The following is a 22,875-nucleotide window of genomic DNA, read 5'->3' as shown; positions in this document are numbered from 1 at the left end:
GATGTTTAAAGACTTGCACTTCGAAGATGAACATAAAGTTCATGTGTACTAGAAAAGTAGAGCAATTTAGGGCTATTACAACATCCTCTTTAATGACACAATCAGTAATGACTTCAGTTTCAAGAAATTGCTGGACTGCCATAAAAAATATCTGATTTAAAAACATCTCTCAACCTAAAAAGCTTGGAAGTTTTTGGAAAAATAAAATCTTGAATTTCCTTTCATTCTGATCCAGTGTTTGGCCTCCTCTTCAGCTTAATCCAGATACCATTATTTGGACGAAGAATCAGTTCTCCAGTTATACCAAGCTCTTCTGGCTTTTGACATGAGTCCACCCAAAAGCGCCGCAGGATGAGGGCTAGAAGAGCTTTCTCCTCCATTTGTGCAAAGCGCTGACCTATGAGTTACAGGGCAGCAAAAGAAAAAAAGATGTTATTGTCAAGCTGCATCAACAGTTGCTGCATTTGCATGCTCACAGTGATACCCCTAGGAACACAGGACAGCAAGGACTGTGCATCTGCCCTAAGAACAGAATTGGCTTTAGGCCAAAATCGAGGCCATATGGGTACTACTGAAACTAGCACTTTTCTCTGCATGACAACTCTGGCCTTCCTGGGAGAATCCACAGCATGTCCTTCTTCTCATAGTACACAGAACTCAAACAGCAAAGAGGAAATAGTCAACACTTTACATGGAACTAGTACAAAACACAGCCTTGTCACATCTCTTGGATAAACTAGGCAGAGGGGAACAGATGACAGACCAGAGCAGGAGAAGATGCAGCACAAGGACTGCAAGGAGAGACAAATCCCACTGTTCCATATATGCAGAGAGGAGCAAAGGAGATACTACTGCAACAGAAAAACAGACAAACCTTCCTTCAGTGAACACTAAGCGTCACACCCACCAATGATTTGGTAGCACAGAGGGCAAAGTTCAATTTACATTTCAGAGAAAGGTCGAGGAGGAAAGGCGAGAACAGAGAAATATGAGGGAAACCAAACCAAGTGTCACAATTCCAGCACTTCACTCAAACTAAACTGAAAATGGGAACAGGACACAAACCCCAGTGCTCAAAACTTTTTCTGTGCTCCCCTCTGTATAATACGCACAGATGAATGTCTGTACACATGTACACAGTAATGGATTTCTGCAATGATATTAGTGAACCACCTCTCCTGCACATGTTCCTGTAAACCCAAGAACTAGCTAGCCATGTAATATTAAACTAGATTTCTCCTTGGAAGACGGGAAGACCTAGTCTGCTGTTCTTATGGGAAGGGCACCTATTCCCAACGAGACAAATTAAAAACAAACCAACCAATCAACTCCACCCTCCCCAAAAGAAAACCAACAAAACAAAAAACCCAGAAGAAGTTGTATTTCCTGTTCCTGTAAATGGCATAACAGCTGCTGAATGTTCCCCATCTGCACTTAAGATTAGTGCAGGGAACAGTCTTTTCATGTGTTCTACAATATAAACAACAATGCCTCTACTTTGAGCTCAGATAAATGCCAAGTGTCTCAATGGCACCTGAAGAGCTAACAAGTTCTGCGATGACAGTGAAAACACCAGAGCAACAATGGTGTCAGAAGGAGGGCAAGAATATATCATTTGCAGACTGCACGTTTGGGACACCCAGCTGAGATCATGAGACAGACAGATGAGATGTTTCCGGAACAAAACAAGTGCAGGACTTTTGCCTTCTCTTGCTCTGTCTTGCTGACACAGAGGATCAGAAATTTGGAAGCAAGCCTGTCCTAACACAGGAGCCCATTAACATGCTGCCAGGCTGCACAGGCAGTGAGGAGGAAACACCAGCATGATAGATACTGGCCCCTTGGAAGGAAGAAAATCCTTGGGAAGAAACAAAATGTGGCAGCTCAAGCACCAGCCTTGCAGGGGAGACAGTGCCCAGAATTCAGGGGCGGGGTGGTGGGTGGGGGGGTGAGGTCGGGACGGGACAAGACCAGCAGGCTCATGAAGGCTTAAATTTCTGATACACTTGCTGCCGCCACAGTTACCACACCAAAAGCACCACTGTCACGTTACAAGGGTTTCCTCTTCAGCCACATACCAATGCAGTTCCTGGGACCAGCTGAGAAGGGCACATAAGCATACGGGTGCCTTCCCTTACAATTTTCAGGGAAGAATCGCTCAGGCCTGAACTCCTCTGGGTCAGGGAAGATCTCGGGGTCTCTGTGCAGGGCATAAGTTATGACAATAACATTTATGCCTTTTGGTACCTGATATCCTCCTAAAGAGAAAAAGGGAGAAGTGTTGAAACAACAGCAAATAAATGACTTTCTATACGCAACAGCACGGTAAAAAAATAAAACAATGCTGCCCTTTACTTGGGAAACACCTCCACTGAGGAGCTGCTAGCAGGATAGGAATTGGCAAACACAGGACACTACTTACTAATACAGCAATCCTCTCTCAAGGCACGGGCAAACAACGGAACTGAAGGGAAGAGCCGAAGGGCTTCTTTCAGAACACACTCAAGGTATCGAAGGTTCTTCAAATCGTCCATTGTAACAGCACGCTCGCTGTTGCCTGTCCAAAAACAAATAGGGGGATGAGCAAGACCAAAACTCCCCATTTTTGGTTAAACAAACTCATCCCAGCTCCCTCCAGGAACTCTCATCACGCACCAAGACCACATAGGAGAATGTGCTACACCTACATTGAACACGCATGCCTTGCCCCAAAGCCATAAGGTCATCTGTACTCTCCTACAGACCTTCCAGCACACGTCCCAATCACCTCTATCTATTGAAAGCTCCAGGATGGCCACAAGACATGTTCCTACCTCCCCTTCTACGTCTATGCTTATAATGTACCACATTCCCACTCACAAATGCAACCACCACCACAACCCCAATGAAGGGGGTAATGGAAACATACCAAACACCTCATCCAGTTCTCTGTGAACCTTCTTCTGGGCTTCAGGATTATGTCCAAGTAAGTACAGGGCCCAGTTCATAGCAGCTGCTGTTGTATCATGGCCCTAGAGGTCCAGATTTATAAAGACATTCACTTCAACAACATTCCTGTCCACAAGTAGGCTTCATAAATACTCAGGTGTGCAGGTAGTATGGAAAGTTAGCCTTATTAGTCCCACGACCATGAGAAAAACAAAAATCAAGAGTGAAGAACTCTATCCGACATGTTGACTGTCAGCATGTAAGATGACCCATGATTTCTGTCAGGTGCCTGAAAACTGACCAAAAGGGAAGTGTTGAAATAACCCAAGCAAACATCCCTCTCCTCTGCCTCCTGGAAGCTGCAAGAACTATCAGTATCTACACAACAAAAAAGATATATATTCATCTTTTTGGTTACTGTCCAGTCAACAACAGAACATATGGGGCACCAGTGACTAACCACAGGAGAGATACAATGGACACAATGTGTGACCTTTACAAAACTATCCAAAAAGAGTCTAACAAGACACAGTACAGTGGCCATAGGAGGGAATACTTCTTAGTTTCCTATGAGAAGGGGATCAGCTACTACAGTTCTCAGCACCACATAAAAACTTGGAAAGGAAAGGAAACAAAGGGAAGGGGAACAAAAAAAAACCCAGCAGTAATATGACTCTGAATTAAGCTCTTTTGAAACAGGTCCACCTAATGGAGGTGTGTGGAAAACTTGTGAAAGTCTTGGTTAGATCCTTCATTGGACAGGGAATCAGACATGAAAAGACAGTACACCAATGCACAGTTGACGACAGAACCAGGAGGTTACAGCCAATGTGGCAAGGAACAAAATGTGAGGAGAGCTGACAAATTGCAAGGCAAAACACTAAAACCATTTAGAGCTCTCTCTAGCATTAATGAGGTTTGCAACAGGAGCTGAAAGCCCACAGCCCACATCAGCCATTAAGCTCTTATTATTCATTTGCTTTCATGAGTAGAGCCTGAACACATAGGCAGGCCTGCCACATGTGTATTGCCCAATGTTTTGCCAGGACACACAATTCTGGATCAAATGTTTCTATCGTTCAGTAGTTTCTATCCTACAGAGATTCTCTCTTAGGCTTCCAGAGCTAAAACAACTTAATACCAAAAGCAACCTCCTGAACTAAGAAAAGGAAGAGTCACTACCTGCAAATAGTGAATCTCAGATTCTGGGATAACAAACAAAAAAAACCCCAACCAAACCAAAACAAAACCCAAACTAGCAGGTTCCTTGGGTACCTCAAACATGAAAGTATCCACTTCCTCACGAATGTCCCTGTAGCTCAGTTTGTTCCCTTCATCATCTGTTGCACTCAGCAGCATGTCCAGGAAAGCTTTTCTCTTTTTGGAGCCACCTTCTTCACAGTTGCCATCAGTATCACATTTCATTTGCTTGGTGTTCTCAAGTTCTGCAGCTTTTTCTGCAATGACCTGAGATTAGAACCATTACATTAGATAGGATGCATGCAGAACACATGCACAGTCTACATCACACAGGTTTGTCCTGACTTATTAGAACAATATCCACCGGTAGCAATCTACATGAGCTAGTTAGCATAGCTGTCAGCATTAGCTCATGAACTTTAACTGACTTTTTGTATTAGCAGGTGAAATATGACCAACCCCTCTTGTCCCAAGCAATAGAATGAACCTTGAATAGCCTTTGTGTGATCAAGAAAATAGCTAGCCAAACTATGCAAACAACTTGATGATCAAGAAGTGTAAACACATCCAGAATATCTGGAACAAGCCAATCATGAATGCCAAGGATAGGGACAGCAAATCAAAAAACATCACCACAATTTGAACAGACTGACCACCAAGAAGATATTCTCTACCCTATCCAATAACAAAGGAAACGATCACATCTCCAACCTCTGGGGAACCCAGGAGATTGAAGAGAAGCCAGGGCACCCACAACCCTGCATCAGGACCACACATAGCATGGCTGGAACCACTACACTGAAGCTTCCCAAACTTTCTTCAGTACAAGAGCAATGGTTGAACTTCCCTTCTTTAGGTCAAAGCACAACCTCAGTGACAGACAGAGATTTCTTGCTGTCACCACCATTGTTGTAACAGCAAAGCCCTCAATAAACTGGTATTGCTCTCAACAACAACAAAATAATTAAAAATAAAGGCTATAGAGTATGCAATTCTGTTCAGAGGAAGCACTGAATGGGAAAAAAAAAATAGAGTTATATACATACGCATTGTTTCCCTCACTGAACATACACATATAAAAACACATAAGGAAACACCTTTTGTCTTAGTGCTTTCTACCAGCACCTACACTATGTGATATTATTATTTACTGTTCCTTTGTCATCTTCTAAGATTTGGCTTCTCATATTCAGCACACCAGCCTAGCAGGGGAAGAGCCACTCTCATGCCTCACTGCTGCAATTCCCAGTAAAAGAAGCAAAACATGAACTACTTAAAAAACAACGCAGAGTCAATGTGGCTCATTATATGTAGTAAAACTTCAGAGATTATTTGCTTTGTTGTGGGCATTGATATAATAACATCATGGGGTACATATATCTATTTCAGGGAAAGCAGCCTCTCTGGTAACATCCTAACAGAAGATTTGGGAGTGCAATCATTGACAAGAATAGTATGGGAACTGTTTGGTGAGAGAAAGGAGTGTTACTTGCACAGTCTAACATGGTGAGACAACACTGAGTTTTATGCCAAGTCAATGACATATGCTTAATGATTTCTGTGTCAAAGTGTCTTACTGCTGATGTGGGGACCTGCATATGTTTGCTCATCTCAGCAGCTCTGCTCTGAAGAGTGGAAAATGAATACAGGCTTCCACTTCTAAGGGCTGGACCAAGTGGCATTACTAAGCAGAGCCCTACGCTTACTGCTACAAACTTGACAGTGAGCTGTTGCAGGTGATTCAGATGTGGAGCATCTGGGGCAGAACAAGAGTTCGATGAATTCCTGTTGTTTGTTTCAGTTGTCAAGGACCTGTAAGTCCTGTTACTCCCTTGGAGTAGTATACTCCCTTGCTTAAATACAACAGAGCTCCTGACAGGGAAGTCGGCTGTTGTCTTCTTTTCACAGAATTCCTCGGCATCCCAACAGAGAGCTAGTTCTCCTCTTAACAGATGTGTATCGAGGGGACTGAACCTCTTTTGGAAGCTCTCTATGGAGTGCAAGACTTTGCTCCAACAACTAAAATGTACCATTAAAAAAAAATTGAAAAAAAGAATCTATACTGTATCTGTAAAATTGTGAAGGATCTTGAGGTTCCTCTCATGCTCTCTTCCTTCCTTGAGCAGCATATAAACAAGACGAGGCCAAAGCCAAGGGCTCTTCTGTCGCTGTTGAATTAGTTCACTCATCCTAGGGGCACAATAATTGCATCGTGTAACATTTCTTGACCAAAAAAACGGAACTTACAGCACACTTTCAAGAACCAAAAAAAAGTTATACCTCCGCCAATGAAGCAAAACTTAACATATTGTGTAGGTTTAAATCCATTCATCTGAAGGGAAGGCCGTTCATATTTGTTTCCTGATTTTAAACTACCTCAAAATTTCTGTCACCTGTTCCAGCATCACCATGCTTTATTTAGATCTTTAACCAATCATCTCTGAGAAGGAGAGCATATACTCATTTAGTGGGAATCCTCTTAATACAGACATATTAAGTCATCCAGTCCAGTCCCATCCCCCATGAGTAAAGCATTGACCATGCTGAAAATACATGTACATCCTGAAAAGACTGCTCATACCAGGGTTCCAAAATATCTGCCCCATGTCCTCTAACAGCCATCTGAAAGCATTACATTCTGGCTTCACTGTCCAGATACCATACATGCCAGACAGCACATGGAAAGTATTTCAGATAAAGAATGTGAGACTTCAAGTATGCTCAAACACAACTGGAGTACATTTGGACTGGCTGATTGTCATTGCTATTCAGCTCTTACACTTGCTTTTGGCTGCAGAAATAGACTTTGAGGAGTAATTGTTACACTTAGGCCAACTTATGGCCCACTTGCATTACCGTTTGAGAAACACCAAGGAACTGATGACAATCAAACCCTCTAATTCCACCCCTTTTTTTGTAACACACCTGTCTCAGCAAGCCCCACCAAAGGCTAGGGGTGAGATGCCACGAGCAGCTACATCTCATCTAGGCTGACACACCAGTGTGGTAGGAATATAGACTGTGCTTTTCCTAATCTTGAGCTATGCTCAAGCACATGGAGGACAGGGAGGAGATATGAGACAGCCAGCAAGGCGTCACCAAGGGCAAGTCCTGCCTGACCAACCTAGTGGCTTTCTATGAAGGAGTGACTGCATCAGTGGACAAGGAAAAACTAACAGATGTCATCTATTTGGACTTCTGTAATACCTTCAACACGGTCCCCCACAACATCCTTCTCTCTAAATTGGGGAGATATGGATTTGATGGGTGGACTGTTCGGTGGATAAGGAATTGGCTGGATGGCTGCATCCAGAGGGTCGTGGTCAATGGCTTGATGTCCACATGGAGACCGGTGACAAGTGGGGTCCCTCAGGGGTCTGTACTGGGACCAGTGCTGTTTAACAACTTCATCAATGACATAGACAGTGGGATCAAGCGCACCCTCAGCAAGTTTGCAGATGACACCAAGCTGAGTGATGCGGTTCACACACCAGGCGGACAAGATGTCATCCAGAGGGACCTGGACAAGCTGGAGACGTGGGCCTGTGTGAACCTCATGAGGTTCAACAAGGCCAAGTGCAAGGTCCTGCACCTGGGATGGGGCAACCCCCGATTATCAATACAGGTTGGGGGATGAAGGGATTGAGAGCAGCCCTGCGGAGAAGGACTTGGGGGTACTGGTGGATGAAAAGCTGGACATGGGCCAGCAATGTGCGCTCGCAGCCCTGAAGGCCAAGCGTATCCTGGGCTGCATCAAAAGAAGCGTGGCCAGCAGATCAAGGAAGGTGATTCTGCCCCTCTACTCTGCTCTGGTGAGACCTCACCTGGAGTACTGCATCCAGCTCTGGAGCCCTCAGCACAGGAAGGACATGGACCTGTTGAAACGGGTCCAGAGGAGGGCCACCAAAATGATCCGAGGGCTGGAGCACCTCTCCTACGAGGACAGGCTGAGAGAGTTGGGGTTGTTCAGCCTGGAGAAGAGAAGGCTGCGAGGAGACCTTATTGCACCCTTTCGGTACTTAAAGACGGCCTACAGGAAGGATGGGGACAATCTTTTTAGCAAGGCCTGTTGTGACAGGACAAGGAATAATGGATTTAAACTAAAGAAGAATAGATTTAGACTGGATATAATGAAGAAATTTTTTACAATGAGTGTGGTCAAGCACTGGAACAGGTTGCCCAGAGAGGTGGTAGAGGCCCCATCCCTAGAAACATTCAAGGTCAGGTTGGTTGGGGCTCTGAGCAACCTGATCTAGTTAAAGCTGTCCCTGCTCACTGCAGGGAGGTTGGGCTGGATGACCTCTAAAGGTCTCTTCCAACCCAAAGCATTCTATGATTCTAATCCACTGGACAGTCACATACAATTTGAATGGTGTAAATACTGCCATGAACTGCAGAGCAGCAGTGCCTCAGCTTTAACATGGTGTCTAAAACAGCACCCTCCCAATTCTGCCAGTCATGCTGACATGAAATGTTGCAGCTCCCTTTTTTTTTTTTTAACCTCCTGTACCAACGGGTTAACTGAAGGGCAGCTGACACCTCTTCAAAGCCTCAGCCTCCCATTGCATATACTCATACCAGAAAATGCATCAAAATCTGCAGGAGTTTTTCCTGCCTTCTTGGCTTTCTACCTCCATCTGTGACCCCTTGACCCTCTCTACAACTACCTGAAAGGAGGTAGTAGTGAGGCGGGTGTTGGTCTCTTCTCCCAAGTAGCTAGCGATAGGACGAGAGGAAATGGGCTCAAGCTGCGCCAGAGGAGGTTTAGGTTGGATATTAGGAAAAATTTCTTTACGGAAAGGGTGGTCAAGCATTGGAACAGGCTGCCCAGAGAGGTGGTGGAGTCACCATCCCTGGAAGTGTTCAAAAAACGGGTAGATGTGGCACTTCGGGATATGGTTTAGTCTAGTCTACCCTTGATTGGTTTAGGTGGGCTTGGTGGTGTAGGTTAATGGTTGGACTGGATGATCTTAAAGGTCTTTTCCAACCTAGACGATTCTATGATTCTATGATTCCTCCTCACTCACAGCAGATAAACTCCTGACACCAGCAGCATCAACTCCAGCCCAACTACAAAGTAGCCAAGGAAAATGTCCATTTACCTGTAGATAGCACGAACATACTCGGAATCCTTATTCTCCTGAGCACCGACATTCTTGCCCATCGCTGTTTCTAGGAGGAGGAAATCATCAATGGTTCATGAGTGCAAAGTGAAATGCAGAGTCCCTGTACACAGTAAGTTACTACTGCTCCCAGCTTCTGACTGTCACCACAGCATCCCTTTGACAGGTGAATACACACATCCCTTTCCAGGTGATAAGCTCACTTTACATTTCCATGCCCAGGAACCCTGCTCCTCAATACAACCTCACTTCAGACTGCTACCTCTGCCCTGCCCATCCCACAAACTTACTGAGCAGGTCCTCAGATGCACACAAGACACCCTAGGAGAAAGGATGGCCTTAGGAGGATGGAAATGCATTCACACAATATGCAGGGACATTCCTCTTCAGCCATCTCCTCACACAACACAGCACAGCTGTACTCATGAGCCCCACCACAATAACTGAAGAGAACTTACCACAGATGATATCAAGGGCACACAAAGTGATGTCCAGAAAGATATTAAATGGTTCTTTGTCAACATGTTTCTCAAGTTTCTCCAACAAAATACCTCCTTGTTCATTCATAACCTCTAGAAAGTCAGTTAAGATTGCGAAGTGGAACGTGGGAGTTATCATCTTCCTCCGCACCCGCCACTTGTCTCCAGTGCTGCAAAATTAACAGGGAGAAGGAAGGGTTAAAAACTCCAAGCCAAAAATAAACACCTCACCATCACAGGAAGTACACAGTAAAAACTGCAGCCTGGAACACCTTCACAGATGGACATGCTACAGATGACTCTTCAAGCTGTCCACAGCACTCCCCAGAAGAAGCAAAATGGAAATATTTCTTGTTCCAGCTCTCTCTGAAGCACAAGCACCATTTCTATAGCTGCTCTCAACAAAAGAATATGCCAACAAGCCTTCAGGCAATACAGCCTTGTGGTTGCTCAGTGTACAGGCTCAGAAGGATCGAGCAGAAGTCATCTATAGGACAAACCAGCTACTCAGCATCAAGGCATCAACTCATCACGTTGTCTCTGTGAAATACCACCCGTGCTTGTTTTCATCTGCTGACTAGGACATGAGGATTGCAGAGAACTAGGGTCCACGGATATTACGCAAATGACTGCCTCATGGTCTGGCTACAGAGTACTTCCTTGGAGACAGGCAACCACCTCCCACATGCCCGTGAAAGAGCATGGAGCCACTGTGGGTGACACCAACTTCCTGGGGGTTCTTGCTCATTTTTTCTGAATCACATGCCCCACAGGCACACAGCTGGCAGCTCTACTTACAGGGTGAACTGTCACACCACTTCTCCTCTTAACCTGCTGTTGGGGCACTCCTCAGGCCAGCTTATCTGCTTGCTGTCTACCACTACTGCCCTTAATCAGCAGAGACTGGAACATTCTCCTCCATTATGTTTTTGCAAGCATAAGGAAGTCAAAACACCTCTAAAAGTCTCCTGGAGGCAAAACAACCAGTAAGGAAGAAGACTAACAGTGAGGATACACCATGCCAGATGCCTGTGGACCTCAACTCTCTGCACTTTGCTACTGAGTACTTCTTTCTTAAGACCATGAACGAAACTCAAGATAAAAGGCATTCCTCATCCTCTCATAAACTTGCGCCTCCCACACCACATGATCACAGCTGGCTTTTACGACACCATGGTCCCATCACAAAGCACAAGGAATTCACCTTTGAGGGCTCCAAACAGGCAACAAAGCTCCAGTGCTAACAGGGGGTGTGACCTTCTCGCAAAAACACGGAAGATGCACAAAGGCATCAGAGCCACTCTACACTTGCCTTGCTCTGACTCTTGAATATCTGCATCATCCAGACCAAACCTTCCTTGAGCCTCCCACGACTGCAGGACACCAAACCCTTACATCACTGCTCCTTCCTCCCTCCCTCCACTCCTGACTTGCGCTCTTACCCAGGCTCACCTCTTATGAGCCTCCCCTTCATGAGGGAAATGAAGGACAGGGTGCAGATACTCTCCCATCCTACCCCAAAGCATCACCAACCTCTGGCCCATCCTACTGGTCTGCAGCATCACCAGCTAAGCAATGCACACAGTCGCAGTTCTGTCACCGTCCAACAACTCGATACACATCACAACATTAAAAACATCCAGCATGTAGCATTGCAGACTAAGAGATACAACTTACCATAGGATACAACTTCCCAAAACTCACATTCATTTCAAGCCTCTGGGCAAAAAAGTAACAATGGCCAAATTTGCCAATGTCCTGGTTTCGGCTGGGATAGAGTTAATTTTCTTCCTCGTAGCAGGCATAGTGCTGTGTTTTGGATTTAGTAGGAGAAGAATGTTGATAACATGCTGATGTTTTTAGTTGTTGCTCAGCACTGCTTATGCTAGTCAAGGACTTTTTCAGCTTCCCATGCTCTGCCAGGCGCACAAGAAACTGGGAGGGGGCACAGCCAGAATAGTTGATCCAAACTGACCAAAGGGCTATTCCATACCATCTGATGTCATGCTCAGTATATAAACTGGGGGAGGTTGGCCGGGGAGCAGCGATCGCTGCTCGGGAACTGTCTGGGTATCGGTCGTCGGGTGGTGAGCAATTGCATTGTGCATCACTTGCTTTGTATATTATTATTACTATTATTATTATATTGTTATTATTATTATTTTACTTTATTTTATTTCAATTATTAAACTGTTCTTATCTCAACCCAGGAGTGTTTCTCACTCTTACTCCTCCGATTCTCTCCCCCATCCCATCGGGGTAGGGGGAGTGAGCGAGCGGCTGCGTGGTGCTTAGTTGCTGGCTGGGGCTAAACCACGACAGCCAAGAAACAGATAATGCCAAAAGATTTTTATTGGACATTAGCTGCTAAAGAGCAACCAAGACCATCACAAGGAATAAGACTTCTACAACTATCATCTACCTCTCTGTCCAGACATACACACAGCATTCCTGCCACCAAGCCCTCTTCCTATCATATAGCCTGCAAATTTCAAAAAGACTGCAATGCACTTGCATTTCACTGTACCTTGTCAGAAGTCCAGTGCCCAGCCATGGGTGCAGGAATTTGTACAGGTACGATTTTTCTATATGTTTTGAACTGCTCAGAATAACCTGTCAGAAAAAATGAAAGGAGAGGAAAAAATATCACTTGTTAGATGGAGAGAGATTTCTTCAGCTGAGGTTACTTCACACAACCTCAGTTCCTCCACAAAAATGCCCTGAGCCTCAGTAAAATGCACAATATTTCAGTACCAGCTGGTACACAGGGGGAACATTGAGTTCACACCCCCAAGTCTTTCAGTAAATATCCCAATCCTGAGAAACAATTAAATACTCAAAAACTACCACTCCCCTTATCTTCCTCCTGAAAAAGAAAAATCTGTGTTACAAAGTCACAGGCAGAGATCACAGAAAACCCAAGTTTCCAGCCTTAACCAAACTCACAAGAAGTACCATCTCTTCAATAAACACTCCAACAAAGAAACAACTCTGTCTTTCCAGTTCAGCCACAATAATTGTCAGTAGCAAAACTAACAACTACATTTCATGGCATCAGGACAGACTCACCAAGTTCTAATGCAGAAGTCAGTCAAACAGACACAAGCATCGCAAGCTGCATTTCATAATGTTCTATCCCCATTTCAGTGGTCCCATCTTCCCTGCTATCTGCTTGTCCATTCTGAGCTTGGGAGCAGAAGCTTTCACACATGTGAAAACAAAGCTAAAGGAGATGCTTCTGTCTATAGAAGATACTGACTCAGTGCTTTCATTTGCTGGCCATCTTCAGTATTTATTTTTTTCCAAGACTAGACTTTTTATATTCTTCCAGTTTCAGCCTCCTTCAGCACTGGGTCAGAGGACACTCTCAAGTAAAATCAGTCCAAGTCTTTTTTTGCTAAAATTACATTGAGAGAATAGAAACTAACAGGTTGGACACTGCTTTGTACGACAGTAGAATAGACAGGAGACAAGCACACTCACCTCCACACTGTCAGGGTGATACAAAACCACGACAGGCAATGGTCCTATCCAAAGTTTGAACAATGGCCAACTCCTCAACTCTTCAACATAAACTTGTAGTTGTTTAAAAAAACCTGGAATGAAAAAAGCATATTAGAATTTTTTAAAAAGTGGTCTTTGCTGAATAAGCAAGACTGCTGTAACAAACTCTTCTTCACCATATGCCCTGTAATTATGTTTTTGCTGTAGTTTTATCTCGCTACTATAACCAAGCAGCATATTTTGCCCCTATATATTAGCTGTACTGCAGGAGCATTTCTCTATGGCTGCACTCTTGAAGGCACTCTATTCTAGACAAACCCCTCCCATCTGTAGATAAGGCAGTTTGATTTAAGCAGTCTCAAAGCACTGCAGCATGGGCCTTCTGTATTGCAATGCTCTTTGTAACAATTAGAGCCAAATCAAACTATATCAAGGCTATGCTTACATTTTGGCTTATCTGACACTAGCCAAAATGCTATGTCAAGACGATTCTTTACTTTCCAAGTACAGCATCAAACCTTTTCCCATCTGAGACCTCACTGACAGGTGCTATGTCTGTGGTGCACACACAAGTGATGTTGTGCACAGTAATGGCAGAGCACTGCTCAGGAACCAGCATCACTTGAAATGTCTCATTTCTGATAGCTGGACTCCTGAAGAAAATCTTTGCAGCCCTTACATAACTGTTATGGCCTGTCTGCAAACAAATTACTTCTTGCTCCAACATGCTTAAATCCTCTCACTCTCTCACAGCCCTAACCATCAGTGACAGTTCACAATTCTAGTAGGGGCTTTTGAGAGCTAGCTGCTCCAGGATTAAATTCCACTCTTGTCCTTTTAGAAACCTTACTGAAGTGTAAGTGACCGCTTATGGGGCCTCTGTGGATTTCGCAATTCAGATGTCCCCATCTCTAAGGGCACAAAGACTCACAGGATCATTTATGCCACAGACCACCTGAGAGATACCACTACTGTCCAGCTGCCAGCTGGATTTCATGCCAGTGAGCTGAGCAATCCAGCAAATTCTCCACCCACATTATTATCCACATATCCAGTCCGCATCTTATCAGTTTAGCTATACAGAAAGCATGGGAGATGTTATCAAAAGACCTCACCAAATCACATTAAGCACCATCTGCTGCTTTTGCTCACAGATCCAGCTATCTCATCACAGAGGGCAATGAGGTTAATTCTGCAATTCTAGAGGAGGTGGCCACTATCAGGATGTTCAAGGATTAAACATGCCTTTGCCCTTTCAGAAACCAGATTAAATAATAAATTACTCCCTCCAAGACCTCTGCAGAGTTGAAAATTCAGGGGCCCTCAAATCAAAGGGAGGAAAAAAAAAATCCCCCCAAAAATGAAAAAAAAACCCTAGTTTCCTATTAGATACCCAAATACAGCATTCCCTAGTCTTAGGCAAATTCTAATGAAACCTCATCCAAAAGGTATCAGGTGTAAGAGTGTCAGATTATTTTGCTTTTTTTTTTTTAAATATTTTTTTCCTAACACCACCATGATTAAAATATCACAATTTTTCCAGCATTTGTCTACTGATATCAATAAATAAAATCTCCGTCAGGAGAAAAGTAATTTTTCTTTCTGCTATAAGACATTATCCTTTTTTCTAAAAACTATCTTTTTTAATTGTCAGATTTTTAGTGAAAAATATTATAAACCACAAACTTCACTCATTTTTACAAAATAAACAAGAACAAAGATGGATGGTCATGGACTTAACTAAAGCATGGAGGCTAGGTGACTCCTGCTAACAAAGGAGATTAGAGGCTCCATAGAACATGAGTCTCCTTCAGATTGCTTTCTGGAAAGAGAAGCAATGTTCTTTTTTGTTTTGTTTTTTTAAGAAGATTTAAAAAGAAGGAAAAAAAAAAGAAAAAAAACAGTTTTGTCTCTCAGTCAGGCTCATATAGCCATCCTGACCATGATCCTGCTACTGCTTCCCCAAAGTCAACTTCAGGGAAAGCTGCTTGCCCTCGCTTCCACCAAAGAAAGATCTCTTATATCTGTATTTAGCTATGGGGTTAGATCCAGAGGAAAGATGCAAGTGTGTACCCTTGTGAACAGAGCGACCATATCTCAGCATGCCCATGCCGTACTCGCCCTTGGCTTCACCACACTCCCATGATGTAGTCACGCTCTCTTCTGGCAGCATACCTGGCAGCACTGCCAAGAACGCGTGTGCACAGAGCGGACTGGCATAGACAGGCATCACAAACACACCCAGAAGAGTCTGCTGGTCCACTGACAGCACAGCCAGAGCCGCTTTCACACTACAGACTCCTCAAGAAATACACTCCTGTGCAAAACAGAGTACCAAACAGAAAGGGAACGTGTAGCACATTAGTGCTCTCCCAAGCACCTGGCAAAAAGAAGGTACCATCAATCAATGTGAGAACAGAAAGGTTTGCCTTTGAGGGATGTACGGCAAATACTCAGCAAGTTCTTTTGCATCTAACGCATAAATCTAAGGCACAGCTAATTCTGAAAATGACCCAGCAACTCAGCACACTAAAGTCCCTTGCATATGCTCACTTGGGGGAAGATAATTGTTTAAAGAACTATTTTTCCTTCGCAAGCTAAAAGCTTTGTTTGGATCACAGCTAACAGCCATGGGGACACAGTGCTTGATGCTGTGACATGACACGTCCTGCAAGAGCACCTAGCATGCCTCCCTGTCACAAAAACCACATTCCACAGCATTCATGCTCCACCTCACTGACAAGTGGGAAGGGGTCCGAATCCAGCATCAGCACCTGGAAGCCACTGTCAGATTGAACCTCCAGCTAATCTTTGACCGATAATAACCCCATATTTATGCAGTTCCTCTCCTTTCCCCTCCACTTCCCACTTCTCACACAGTTCCCCTCTGCAGGTTGCCCACAGCCCCAGAGAGACCTAAATGGCACACCCCCTACAACCCCCCGCAGCCAGCCACAGCTCAACCACCCAAGCAGCTCACCAGCCCTGGCTCCTCCAGCAAAGCCCCATGCAGTGCAGGGACCTCACAGCTGGGCTACGGCATGAGCTGCCCTTACCTTCTCCCTCCTGCTCCAGGAGTAGGGCATTTCCCAACACAGGATAACAGGGGCTGATACCCGGGATTGGCTTCATCACCCACCATTGCCTGCAGTAATCCATCAGGGAGGGCAGGGAGCGCACAGCCACAACCGTCAACAGCAGAGCGATGACCCCAGCCCCCAAGTGCAGCAGCTGGGGTGCCCCTGCGGCTCCCTGCACGACCTCCATCGCCACCTCCCAGCCTCCTGCTCCAAGCCTCGATCCCTACTGGGGCACCGGCACTGCCGTGCTGCAGCAAGCTCAGTGTGCCAGAACCCCGGCCACGAGAGCAGGAGGTGGAGCTGTCGCACAGGCCCCATGGCCCAACTTCCTGCCTGGAAAATAAACAAAGATTTAACAAACACGCACGCGGAGAGGCTGCCTGCAAGCGCTTTGTGACAGCAGAGCAGCCACAGGGAACGGTGCCATTTCGTTGCCCTCGCTTGGCAGCTCTGACTCAAGTGAGGAATGAGGAAGACCTTTGCAGGCCCATGCAATACCTGAGAAGGAAGACACAAACCGCTGTCAAGAGAAAAAAAACTTTTCTGCTTATTTGGGGAGGATGGGTTTTCTCAACACTGCCTTTCTCCACCCATTTTCATGTGCTCAGGGAACACCATTTTGCCATACGGAACTGCTCCAGTGCTCTCCAGCATGATGCCTGAAGGGTTTTACAGTGCTTCACATGGGGGGGGGCATCTTTCTTAAGTTGGGTTAATGTCTCAAAGGGGTTACACAAACCAGAGGCCATACAGACCCACGATCAAGAAGAGCACTGCAAAGCACACTGATGCTTCTCTTCTCAAACGGCCTTTGCTGATCTCACTGCTGAACGCTCAGTCACAGGCTAAAGGGTGCCAGTAACGCGACTGGCAGCACCAGCACCCATATCACAGCTTGCAAAGCGCTTGGGTAGAAGTGGTGCCATACCCACCATAACCTCTGCTGCCCTTCCTGCCTCAGCAGGAGCCAGGGTGTCTTCTCAATGCCGCAGGGCTGCTGAGCACCTGTCCCTCAAAGCTTCCGATGCTCAGAAACCTTGTGGTCAAACAGAAGTTCAGTGAAATTGCAGCAAGGCTCACACCTAATTTGCAAAACTTCACCCTCTGAATATACCACAAAAGCTTCTTATAGCTATGGTCATGTTTCTCCTGTCTGTTTTGTACCAAAATTGACTGCACTGGCATTTTTAGTAAACCAAAACAGCAAACAGCATAAACAAAGCAACTAAGAAATGAAACACAAATAGAGAAAGCTCAGAACATCAGAATCTAAGGAAGGGCTGATGACCCAAGGGTCAGCAGAGGGGAGTAAATTTTGGCACTTTGTTCCTGCAATCTCCCAGCAAACCCTTTATCATAAATGCCGACTGTTGCATTTTTCTGCACAGTAAACAGCTGGAAATGAACTTTGCTACTCTTACTGTTACTTGAAAACGTTTGTGACAGAAAGCAGCAGATACATACCCTGTCTGGCGAGCACATAAGGCAAGCTACATGGCCATCGGTCCCCTCTTTTGTTCAGGTGACATCCCAGGAAGGAAGCAAGCATGCAGGATTAAGAGGCTCACCTTTTGTCTTTGTAACATAGAGATCAGCTGGGTAATTATACCCTTTTCTTTATAAAAAGCCTTGCAGTTTGTTGCTTTCATGAAGCTGATAATTAGATGAAGTGGTTAATTATGATTCTGAGTCAAAATCTGTGTTTCTAACAGCTGATAACTCCTCTGCAGGAAAAAAAAAGAAAAACAGTGAAACAGCAGGGACAGGGTGAAAAGCCAGAGGGAAAGCAGTAGGGAACACAGCAGAACAAACACTGCAAAATCCTGCCAGCAGCTGGCAATGGTGATGCTGATACTAACAAAAGGCAGCAGCTACACTGGAAGGAGATATAAAAGATATACCCAAGAAAGAAGAAATAAGAGGTCTGGCGTCTCTGAGGCCTAATTATGTCACCAAGATTTGCAATCATTACGAACCTTTACTCTAAGTTTCAAAGGAGGATGTTCTATAGGAGAGGCACACATCTATCACCAGAGTTTTCTACCAGACTGCGTTTAGCATTCCTTTTTCACCTGGAGAGGTATTTGCTCAGTGTTGGGTTTCAGCAGGCACCCTACCGGTTAGTGAATCTGCTTTTACTCAGCCTCACGCCTAAGTGGAAGCCTATCTGCCCGTGGTGACAGAAGGCACGCAGCCTGTCAGGCGGCTATGTCAGCCCACAAGCACGATGGTGCAAGAGACTGAAAGACTTAATGTATGTTTACATCTCAAACATCACGTCGAGACAAGTTAAGGTCTCTGTAGCGACAAATTAGGGTCTGCATAACAACACTAAACCACAGGTGAGAAGCCGATTGCCACAGAGCTGGGAAGGTGTGTCTGAGGATGCACAGTTCTGCCTTCTGATGTCCCTTACAACTCACCATATGTGGCCAGAGGTCATACAGAGTTTGTTTGAGGAAGGGGCTCACGACCACCCGAAAGACCCCTCGCAACCACCCCCCACAATGGCACCTGCGCAGAAGATCAAGAACATTCTGGAACAAGAACCGCACAAGTCCTCAAGGGGGAGGGATCGGCGCGATTGAGAGGTGGGAGCTGGTCTATAAAAGACACAACTCCAAGGAGCCACGTGCACACCCGCTACTGGAGGATTGCCATGTTTACCATCAATGTTGTGGGATCCAAGGGTGGTGGTATCTCTCTCTCCCCCCCGGCTTTTCCTCTTTTTTTTAACTTTCTTCTTATAAGTATTCCAATTAGAACCCACGTTGCCTACCATTACGCTTTTCTTGTTCAGGTTGCCTACCATTATGCTTTCCAAGTTCAGGTTGCTTTTTTACCATCAATAAAGTGTTTAGTCAATCATTTGGTGTTGTTTCACCTTAATTCAGCCCAAGGGAATCACAGAAGCGACATGATCTTCCCTGGGCAGCCCAGTTTGGATTGTGGCAGATGGTAACGCAGGCTTCTGCTGATCCCTAGAATGCAAGTCTGGATTCTTTAATAAGGAAATTGATGAAATCATTGTTACCAGCAAGAAAAACAAAAAAGCAAGGCTAAAATGGATCTTATTCAACAGAAGGACAAAAGAGAAGTACACAAAACATTCTGAAAAGCTGTGGTGTGCTCTTTACACTAGTCCTGTGCTCCAGCCAAGACACCTGATGTTTTTGTCATCCCTTGCACAGCACATAGTGTCCACAGCAAGCAAGACTAACAGGTTGCTAACTTAGCAATCACTACAATTAATTTGCAGTTAGGAAGGGCTTTTCTTAGGACGATCTTCCCTCTTCTCAACATACACATTTACATGATTAAACTTTATGTACGGAACAAAACCAAAGTCAATTTGTAGTCCACAACCACCACCACCTGCACAAAGATAAGATACCACAGCATGTCTCCATTTGAAAAGACACTGCCAGTGCTGAACAGCTCAGAGATCTCCCCCATCCCCAAAACCCAGGCTTCAAAGCCTGAAGCCTGATAAAGACTTCAGCTTCAAATCCTTCTGTGGATTATCTTTCCTCACACAGGTAAAGAAGATTAACAGCATTTGAGAGACAGAGACCACAGCTATATTTTTCAGAGACAGACTGATTGCTGTGATGCTCACCTCAATCAAGCATATCTTGCTATGGTTTCTGCAACCTGGTGTTCACTGTACAGCAACAATTGCTCTGTTCTGTTGTTCTGTAGTCATCATTTGGAACTCCTTCACAATGTGAAGTTTTGTGTGAATGAATTATCCCCAACAGAATACAAGAGTTCACGTCCTCTTTAAGAAATCAAAATCTTCCATGCCAGGAAGATGTATGCCAGGATAATAACAAGCCTTGCAACAAAGGAGGTTGCAGCTTGGGCCACCATCCATCCCCAGAACACAGCCTACTGTTATAAAGCAATTCTGATAATGCACCAGTGATGCTGTCATAACTAACAGACATTAGTACTAAGTAGCTATCAAAGCATCACACCTATGTTTATTCATCTATGTGTCAAGGAAAAAGTGTACTCCCAAGTTGGATGGCCATGACTCGCCCAAAGGTCACGGCTGGAGATTCTGCCCACTGGTCCACAGTTTGGCTAGATCCTATGGGGCCTCCTCCTTGCTAAACTCTAGCAAGTTTAAAGAAAGCATTTAGCGGCATGCTACACATTACATGAAACAAGCCAAAGGTCATGGAACATGAATAAAAAGGTCAGTTTAAGATCTGGAAGAACTTGTGACAGTGGGTCACAGAAACACGCAAGACTGCAAATCTGCCTACCTGCACTCCTGCAACATGGAAGATTTGGTGTCTCTAGGAAATTCATTGTCCATGTTGGATGTGCATGCATATAGACAGTGATAGCTGAACAGCCTGTTAGAAGCTGTGGTGGGTTAGCCTTGGCCAGCAGCCAGACACCCACCCATTTGCTCATTTATTCTCCTCTCCCAAGAGGACAGGGAGAGAAAACGGGATGAAAAAGCTCATGGGTCAAGACAAAGTCTGTGAGATTGCTCCCTAGTTACCATCATGGGCAAAACAGACCGAGCTTGGAGAAATTTAGTTTAATTTATTGCCAATTTAAAATAGATACTTGGGAAGTCAGAAACAAAGACAAAAAACTCCTCTCTGCTGCTCCCTCCTCCTCTTCCTCACACTTTTTTTCCTGCTCCAGCACGGGTCCCTTCCATGGACTGCAGCTCTTGAGGATAAACCTGCTCCAGCATGGTTTCTCCATGGGCTACTGGGGAACCTCTGCTCTGGTGCCTGGAGCACCAACTGCTCCTCCTTCACTGACGTTGGTGTTTGCACTGCTGTTTCACTCTCTTTTCCCCCCCTTCCCTTCTCTGTCTGCCCAGCATTTTTTGTACCCTTTCTTAAATACATTTTCACAGAGGTGCCACCAGCTTGGCTGCTGGGCTCAGCTCTGTCCTGCTGTGGGTCCATTACAGAGCCGGCAGGAACCGGCTGTGTTGTCTTCACTGGCCTTTTCTCACAGAGGCCACCCCAGAAGCACCCCTGCTGCCAACACCTTGACACCTACACCTAGCTGAAAAGCCTACCATGAAACCACTGCAAGACTGAAGGGGAAAATGGGGGTGAAATTTCCTCCACATTGCCCCCTAGTGAGACCAGAGACATCATCAAAGTGATGGCTACATGCAAACTATCAACAACATTAAATATCTGGAAACCGTACGGGTGCCTTCCCTTACAATTTCCAAGGAAGAATCGCTCAGGCCTGAAATCCTCTGGGTCAGGGAAGATCTTGGGGTCTCTGTGCAGGGCATAAGTTGCAACAAGAATATTTCTGCTTTTTGGTACTTGATATCCTCTTGAGGAGGAAAGGGAAAGGGAGGAGAAGGGTCAGAACAACAGCAAATAAATGGCTTTCTATAAACTTCTTCACAGTAAAAAAAGAGAAAAAAACCTGACCTTTACTTGGGAAACCTTCTCAGTGCTCTCTCTCCTGCAGACCTTCCAGCACCCTTCCCAACCACCTCTAGCTACTGAAAGCTCCAGGATAGACAAGACATGTTCCTACCACCACTTCTTCAACTTTGATAAAGGAGGAATGGAAAACGTACCAAACACCTCATCCAGTTCTCTGTGAACCTTCTTCTGGGCTTCAGGATTATGTCCAAGTAAGTACAGGGCCCAGTTCATAGCAGCTGCTGTTGTATCATGGCCCTAGAGGTCCAGATTTATAAAGACATTCACTTCAACAACATTCCTGTCCACAAGTAGGCTTCATAAATACTCAGGTGTGCAGGTAGTATGGAAAGTGAGCCTTATTAGTCCCATGACCACGAGAAAAACAAAAATCAAGAGTGAAGAACTCTGACACGCTGATTATCAGCATGTAAGATGATCCATGATTTTGTCAGGTGCCCAAAAACTTACCAAAACAGAAAAGTGTGAAAATACTTCTAGTAGCCAGCAAATATCCCTCTTCCCTCTCCTTTGCCACCTGAAAGCATTCCATTGCTGCTCCAGTAATTAACAGATATTTCCTTTCCTTTTAAGCTGCAGAAGCAGATGCTCATTGCTTTGCTCTTCTCTCCATTCAGAAATACAGTGACTGAACTCCATCACTTCGCAGAAGTCAGCAGTATTCTCTCTTTCACAGTGCCAGATGATGAACCACTCTTCACTGTGTGGTTCCCACTTCTGCCATTATAGAACCAAAATGGCGCATATTCATCTTTTCATTTAGTCCACAGCGTAAGATCTGGATTGCCATGAAGTGCCACAAGATGGTAAGGGACACATTTTGCCATTGTTTCTCTGCATTCTTGTCAATGTACAGGAGGGAGCACTCACGACAACAAAACTACATCGAATTGACCTGCAACTGTATGAAATCGACCTGCAACTCCAAAGCAAAAGCATTCTGCTTTCTCAGATAACTATACCGCAGTATCACCAGTGAGTAAACTTAGTGTAGCCAAAGAAGAAAAATACTAAGCCAGGAAAATAATTTAAAAATACTTTCATTTACTCAAAAGAATGCAGTGCTTGATGACCATTTACAAAAACCAGAACTCTAATTAACAGTAGAGATATA

The 22,875-nt window shown here is 44.9% G+C and overlaps 1 protein-coding gene across 1 annotated transcript; it reads right to left on the bottom strand.

The window, feature by feature from the left end:
- Positions 1-221: 221 nt before the first annotated feature.
- CYP4V2 (cytochrome P450 family 4 subfamily V member 2) lies at positions 222-16,501 on the bottom strand. The gene is made up of 11 exons (XM_075709646.1): positions 16,291-16,501; positions 13,214-13,326; positions 12,258-12,343; positions 9,710-9,900; positions 9,231-9,300; positions 6,192-6,318; positions 4,204-4,395; positions 2,909-3,011; positions 2,423-2,557; positions 2,079-2,258; positions 222-397 (listed from the first exon to the last, which is right to left on the bottom strand). The coding sequence occupies exons 1-11, from the start codon at positions 16,499-16,501 to the stop codon at positions 222-224; spliced, it is 1,584 nt and encodes a 527-aa protein (XP_075565761.1).
- Positions 16,502-22,875: the final 6,374 nt, after the last annotated feature.

The sequence above is a fragment of the Pelecanus crispus genome, chromosome 4 (genome assembly GCF_030463565.1).
Source record: "Pelecanus crispus isolate bPelCri1 chromosome 4, bPelCri1.pri, whole genome shotgun sequence".
In the NCBI taxonomy this organism is placed as follows: domain Eukaryota; kingdom Metazoa; phylum Chordata; class Aves; order Pelecaniformes; family Pelecanidae; genus Pelecanus; species Pelecanus crispus.
This window is presented reverse-complemented; position numbering and strand designations above follow the sequence as displayed.